Source organism: Lipotes vexillifer, unplaced genomic scaffold (genome assembly GCF_000442215.2).
Source record: "Lipotes vexillifer unplaced genomic scaffold, Lipotes_vexillifer_v1.1 scaffold36, whole genome shotgun sequence".
NCBI classification, from domain to species: Eukaryota; Metazoa; Chordata; class Mammalia; order Artiodactyla; family Lipotidae; genus Lipotes; species Lipotes vexillifer.
In genome coordinates this window covers 1,637,780-1,645,545 of record NW_006792448.1, presented here as the reverse complement: position 1 = coordinate 1,645,545, position 7,766 = coordinate 1,637,780, and the positions used below count along the sequence as shown (strand labels likewise).

The window sequence follows — 7,766 nt, the reverse complement described above, 5'->3', positions numbered from 1 at the left end:
AAAAAAAAAAAAAAAAAAAAATATATATATATATATATATATATATATGCTTAACAAATCTACAATGACTATGATATGAGTGGCACCCACTAGAGTCGTGAAATGCAAAGCCTGCATACTGGGGAACAACATCGGTTACAGCAGCTTCATCACACTAACATTTATTAGGCACCTACTGAGTACTAGACATCTCATCACTTGTCATATAGTATCTAATCTTCCCAACAACTCTGCAAGGTAAATATTACAGTTAACATACAGGGGCACTTACTGTATGATGGACTTCATGCTTGATGCTTCGTATACACTAACTAAATTTTCCCAAAGACGATCTGAGCACACATTTCCACATCTTGCCAAGAAACTAAGGGACTTTTAACAATGGGTTTGTACCCAGATATTGACCTATAATTGAGACCATGCAAACATTATACCACTATTGTTATCTGGGTACAATTCTCCTGTTTATGTTAGAGATCTCTTTCCATGGAACAAACTAAATCTATCCTTAAAAAAATTCCAGGGCTTCCCTGGTGGCGCGGTGGTTGGGAGTCCGCCTGCCGGTGCAGGGGATACGGGTTCGTGCCCCGGTCCGGGAGGATCCCGCATGCCGCGGAGCGGCTGGGCCCGTGGGCCGTGGCCGCTGAGCCTGCGCGTCCGGGGCCTGTGCTCTGCGGCGGGAGAGGCCGCGGCAGTGAGAGGCCCGCGTACAGAAAAAAAAAAAAGATTTCTTTATATTTTGTCTGTTTGTTTTTTATGTATTATTTGTGAAAAAAAAAAAAAATTCCAGCTTCTTTCATTCCTACTTTGAGAAATTTACAGTCTAAAAGAATGTTAGGAGCAACATATATAACTATACTTTAGAACAGATCCAATCAGTTCTTTACAGATAAAATATTCAGATACTTACAAAATGCCATAAATATTGGTTTGGTGCACTACAAATGTTTTCCTCTGAGACGGGTTATTCTGGGCCACTATGCCTTCCTGTAAACATCCTCTAATCCTCCTTGATTAATAGTCTCTGCCTATTTTTATACTGGTGTTTGCTTTATTTCATTTTTCTTGCCCCTTTGCTTGCATTCTTCCTAATTTTGGTACAGTCCTGCTCTGGTCATCGCCTAGTATGCTCCTATTTGACCAACTCTCCAGTAGATACGGACGATATATAAGAATGGCTTCCTCAAGTCCTTGGAGAATGAACAAAAGTAGGCAGATGTAGAGTAGACATGGGAAAAGGGAATAGCACAGGGTGAGTGTCCAAGTTATTTATAACCTCTAAGTTGAAGGCCAGCAGCCCACGCTAAATAGAATGGCGAGAATTCAGAAACTCAAAGTCTTGCTGGCTTGAAGAATCTGACAACTGAATTTATGGCAATCACAGATACTGGAAACTGAGGGGGGGATCTGTGAAAGGAAAGCACCACAGTGGGGAGCCCAAATATCTGGCTGAATCCTTTATCATGAACCTGTGGGGACAACTACAACCACCTCGGCTAAGCCTAAATGAATTAGTTAGATTTGAGCTACTGCCCTCTACAGGGGAGACAGAGTGTGCAGTTTGAATTCAGCCAAATTAACTGCCTGCAAACATAGTTAACTAAATAATCGGTACGTCAATACTTTTTGGAAAGTACCAGAATCCAGTCCCTACAATGGTTCACCTGCACTGTCCACCACACAATCCAAAATTTATTCACCTATGAAGAAACAAGAAAATACAGGCATATCTCAAGAGATATTACAGGTTTGGTTCCACACTACTGCAATTAAGCAAGTCGCACAAATTTTTTTGTCTTCCAGTGCCTATAAAAGTTACGCTTCTACTGTAGCCTGTTAAGTGTGCAATAACATTATGTCTAAAAAAATGTGCATACTTTAATTTAAAAAATACTTTATTGCTAATAAATACTAACCATCATCTGAGCCTGCAGTGAGTTGTAATCTTTTTGCTGATGGAGGGTTTGAAACATTGCGAGAATCACCAAAATGTAACACGGACACAAAGTGAGCAAACGTTGTAGGAAAAATGTCACCAATAAACTTGCTCAACTGCAGGGTTGCCACAAACCTTCAATTTGTAAAAAACCGCAGTATTTGCAAAGTGCAATAAAATGACATATGCCTGTGTGACTCATTCTTGAGATAAAAGAAAATCAACAGCAACCAACCCCAAGATGACCCAGATGTTAGAATTAGCAGACAAGGATTTTAAAGCAGCTGTCTATCGTAACTATGCTCAAGGATGTATAGAAAACTTTGTTCATAATAAAGGATAGGACATCTCCACAAAGAAAAAAAAGCTTAAAAAAAAGAACCAAAGTGAAAATTCTAAAACTGAAAAATATCTGAAATAAAATATACACCAAATGGGAAAAAAGCAAGTGTGAAAAAAAGAAGTGTGAAAGCAGAATGGAAGTGAAAGGAGTAAGATTCAGTGACCTTGAAAGAGATAAACAGACATTACCTGATCTGAAGAACAGAGGAAAAAGATGATTGGGCAAAACAAAACAAAATAAAAGACATGGGCAAAGTCTGACAAAGGAACAAAGGCAATTCAATGGAGAAAGGATAGTCTTTTCAATAACTGGTGCTGGAACAACTGGACATCCACATGCAAATAACAACAACAACAAAGTAGACAGACCTTACACCTTTCATAAAAATTAGCTCAAATTGGAACACAGACTTAAATAAAAAATTCAAAGACTATAAAACTCCTAGAAGATACCAAAGGAGAAAATCTAGACGACCTTTGGTTTGGCTTGGTGGTAACTTTTTAGATACAACACTAAAAGCATAATCCATGAAAGAAAAATTTGGACTTTATTAAAATTGAAAACTTCTGCTCTTCAAAAGACATTACTAAAAGCGCAAAAAGACAAGCCACGGACTGGGAGAAAATACTTGCAAAACATTTATCTGATAAAGGGCTGGTATCTAACATATACAAAGAGCTCTTCAAACTCAATAGTAAGAAAACAAACAGCCCAGTTAAAAATGCATAAAAAATGTGAACAGACCTTACCAAAGATACTATACAAATGGCAAATAGCCATATGAAAAGATGTTTGACATCATGCTATTAGGTAACTGCAAATTAAACTAACAATGAGATACTATCCCACAACTATTAGAATGGCTAAAATCCAAAAAAACACTGGCAATACAAAACGTTGGTGAGGATGTGGACCAAAAGAAACTCACCCACTGCTTCTGGGAATGCAACATGGTACAGCCACTCTGGAAGACAGTGTGGCAGTTGCTTCCAAAACTAAAACTGACCATACTCCACTCATATGATCTAGTAGTCACACTCCTTTGTATTTACCCCAGTGAGTTGAAAACTTAGGTCCACACAAAAACCTGTACACAAATGTTTATAGCGGCTTTATTCATAATTGTTAAAACCTGGAAGCAGCCAAGATGTTCTTCAGTAGGTGAATGGATGAACTGTGGTACACTCATACAATGGAATATTCGTCAGCACTAAAAAGAAATGTGGTATCAAGTCATGAAAAGACATGAAAGAAACTTAAATGCATATTGCTGGTGAAAGAAGCCAATCTGAAAAGGCTACACACTGTGTGAGTCCAACTATACGACACCTAGAAATGGCAAAATTATGGAGACAGTAAAAAGACCAGCGGTCATCAGGGGTTGGGGGTGGTAGGGAAGGAGAAATGAATGGGTAGAGCACAGGGAAATTTTAGGGCAATGAAACTACTCTTTATGATACTATAATGGTAGATACATGCCATTATACATTTGTCAAAACCTATAGAACTATACAACACAACAAATGAACCTTAAACTGTGTAAACTGTGGACTTTAGTTAAATCAGTATTGGTTCATCAATTGTAACAAATGTACCACGTTAATGCTGTTAATAATAGGGGATAACGGAGTGAGGCGAGGAAGAATATGGGAATGCTCTGTACTTTCTGTTCAATTTTTCTATAAAACTGAAAGATAAATTTACAGATTCAAGCTCAGTAAACTCCAAAGTGAATAAATGCAAAATACACGCACACACTCATTCATCTTGGCACATCACTGTCAAACTTCTCCAAACGAAAGACAAAACCTCAAAAGCCAGAAAAAATGATACATTGCATACATGAAAATGATTCGAATTGAACACTGACTTTTCAGAAACAATGAAGGCATGTTTCATTTGCTTCTCCATAAATTTCCTGTCATGAGTTTTTTCCTTGTATTTCATAATCTAAGAAAGCATTTTTGTGTGGGAAGTGCGTATGGCGAAATATGAGAAATCTACAAAAGAGTGTGCGTGTGTGAAAATGAAAATAAAAGCAAGAACTTCCCCTTTCCTTACATCACGTCTGCTTACTTGAAGCTCCCAGGCTGTAAAGGTCAGCATGAGCAAGGCTAAAACTGAACTAATACAATTATTTTGAATGGGGAAAAAAGCTATTAAGTATATTTTTAAAAATAATCTGGCACGTGCAGGTACAAAGACTAGAAAATCTAAAGGATTTTTTCCTGTAATTTTATAAACTGGATACCATGGCAATAATTATTTGATCTGATGTTGATTTTATGTGGAAGTTGAAAGGTCTAAAACTTAACAATCGTTAACACCAGCTAAGATCTTGTGTATTTTAAAAGGCTCTGAAAATTCAGAGGTTAAAGATTTTTACTGAAAGACAATGAAAAGACAAATTAATCCAGAGCATAGTGAGTCAGAAACACCAGGAAAGGTCCTGGCAATGTGGCAGATGTGATCACAGAGGAAAAATAACACTAGAAGAGAAAGAGGAATTCTGCCTTCCTTTCTATTACATTGTTAGGCAAATATTTACTCATTTAATTACAGCAACTGCAGACAGCAACCAAAGCTAACAAGGAAAACTCCTGCTTCTGTATCCACTTCAGTTTCAGGATTAATCTGGCAGCTCCCTGACCCCTGCCCCCGCCTGCCCACCTCACCTGCCTTGAAGGGTTGCACAAACATTCCCAGCAAAGCTAAGGAGCAGTAAGAGAGTTAATATTTGTTGAGTGCAACCCTTCTAACAAGTCCAGGGACTGGTGCTAATAAAAACCCGGGGTATTGGTTCTACAGAAATCTGATACATTAATGACAATCTTTACCAAAGTCAATTATGCTCCCATTGAAATGTGTCCTTTTCCCCACAAGAATCAGTTGCAGGTTCTCTCTTACCCACTAGTCCTGCAAGCACCTAGTATGCTACTTGAAAGAAGTACGTATCTGTAATATATTCTAACTAACCAATAACAATCAAGACACTAACTACCATTAGAGACAAGCCATTCTACCTTTCTGGACATCAGTACAACAGGGAAACATTCCCTGTGAAACAGTTTACAGTTTCCCTGTAAAACAGGGAAATGGATAAAAATACGATCACTAACTTTTAACGCCATAGTGAATGGTATCCCAAATTTATAAACTTCATACTTCCTTAATGCAGGTGTTGATGTACATCCTTTCCCCTTACTGGGTTCATAGTTTTCATCAAATTTTCAAAGGGGTCTATATTAAAATAAAGTGGTCAGAACCACTGATAAATTCTTATACAGAGAAATCAATAAAAATATAATTTCTTTTAAAGAAGATAGCTCATGACCATGCAGCTTTTAAATAATTTGTATTTCTCACTTCAACTGTTCACATGTCATTTTGGCTCTTCTGAGCTCCAGATCCCCCTAACCAACTGCCTACCTGATATCTGCACTTGAGCACCTCAATATTCTCTTACAAATCTGTCCCTTCCCCAGTTTTCCTCACTCCATAAGGAGTATCAACATGAACACAATTCCTCAAACCAGAAACCTGGTCATTCTTGACATTTCCTTCTCATTGACCTGCCACATCCAACCTATCACCAGGTTCTGTGAATTCCAACTCCAAATCTATCTCAAATCATTTCTCCCCCTTTTCCCCAACTCCACTGCCCCCCACTTGAGTCAAAACCATCATCTGATGTTGCCTGGACCTTTGCAATAGATTCTTAAATTCTCTTCCTTGCTACATGGGCAGCCTCATAGACCTGAGGAAATGGGGGCAGATTGGATATCAGATCCTGTTATTCTACTTTAAGGTAGGAGATTGCCTTCTTTTGAACTTAGAATAAAACCCCACCTCCTTCACAGAACCCACAGGGCCCTGGACCACCAGAATGTTGGTTCTTACATAGGTCCTGCCAAGTGTTTTTCTGCCCGGGGCCTTGATATATAAAGTGTTCCATCTGAAGGTTCTTCAAAGGACACGTAAAGTAAGGATGAGCTTTCATCCTTATTCCACTGACTGCGACCGTTTGTTATGAAAAGGGAGTTTACATATATTTTTTTAAGTTAATAACTGTAGAATTTATGTACTCAATGACTGCACTCTTCTGGAGTCACTCGACAAAACAGAAGGGAAAGGGATTAAGGAAAGTTCTCCAACAGATCGCCACCAAGCACTGTGGGGGAACAGAAATCCCCTGCCGACTCCAAGACAACATTCCTTCCTTTCCCCCAAGCCCCGCCCACCCTCTGACCAAGTCCGAGGCCGCCGGGCTCCTGGGAAAGGCACCCCTCCGCCCCAGGCCGCCTCGTGCTTATGGCGCCGCCCCAGTCTTCCAAATAGCTAACCTCGAACTAGGTGGGTCACTACCCCGCGAAGGCAAATGACCTTCAAGGTCAGAAGCAAGCAAACCGTGGTCTCAACTCTCAGCTGGAAGTTGCAGGGAGATCACCGTCGCTAGTGCCTGACAAGTATGTTTTCTCCTGAACCCAAACAGTGCTTTCGGGTTGGAGTTTTATCAAGTCCCCTTTACTGCCTAGGAGGCCTCGACTCCCCGCCGGGACCGGGCCCTTCCCCACCCCACCACCAGCCAGGGGCGAGAGAGGCGAAGCTGTAGGGGTCACCTCGGAGCAGGGCCATGGCGGCGGGCGGCAGCGCAGGGGTCCTCCTCGGCGACGCTGACGTACCGCCCCGGGCAACCGGACTTTAAGCGCGCGGGGCGGCGCCAGCGTGGCCTCGGCCGCGCCTCTTTACCTACTTCGCGCCGCTCGGCCAGGGCTCTCTCTCTCTCTCTCTCTCTCTTTTGGCAGGACGCGGCCCTCTGCGCCACCCCGTGGGAACCAAGGGTACCAAAACCTCCCGGGGAGACCGGCCTTGGACAAGAGAACGCTCCTCGCAAGCGGATTTTTTTCCTCATATCGCTGTTTTTAAAGACTTTGTCTCCCAATCAAGAGAATGATTTGACTCTACCCTGTCCATCGTATCCCCGGCCTCTATACGCCCCGCTACCCCCAACAGGTAATTAACGTGCCTCTTCACCCCAACTCTTGAATTTTCTTAACCTTGTGACCAGGCGGCCGAAAGTGTGGAACTGCTTTGAAGGAGGCGGGGTGCGGCCGGGCGTTGCCTGCGGACCGGAAGTCGAGTGGGGACCGGAAGTCGAGTTTGGGAGGCTCGGAAGACGGCGGGAGGGGATTGGCTGAGCGACTCTCGCAGGCTGGGGAGAGCGGCTGCGCAGACCAGGGGCAGAGGCCTAGACTGCGGGGCAGGCGGGGGGGACAGGCCCGGGGAGGTTGGCAGGCGTGGAGTGTAGCGAGAGGCGTAGGGCAGGGGCGCCCCCGGGTCCACTATGCAGCTCCGGATGAAGCCGCAGTATTTTCCTTATATGATCGGGTCCCATGGCTGGCGGCGCCGCTGGCGGAGCCTGAGAGGATTATGAAAACTTGTCAGGCGAAATGGGGCCAGGGAACCGGGGGCTGGGAGATTAAGGTG

General features: G+C 42.4%; 1 protein-coding gene across 1 annotated transcript in view; it reads right to left on the bottom strand.

Annotated features, from left to right (window-relative positions):
* Positions 1-6,947, bottom strand: part of ACAA2 (acetyl-CoA acyltransferase 2) — a 43,620-nt gene extending 36,673 nt beyond the window's left edge. Inside the window, exon 1 of the mRNA XM_007465592.1 lies at positions 6,899-6,947. Coding sequence (XP_007465654.1) covers positions 6,899-6,914 — 16 coding nt within the window. The 5' untranslated portion in view covers positions 6,915-6,947. The remainder of the gene's footprint in view (positions 1-6,898) is intronic.
* Between the last annotated feature and the right edge of the window lie 819 nt (positions 6,948-7,766).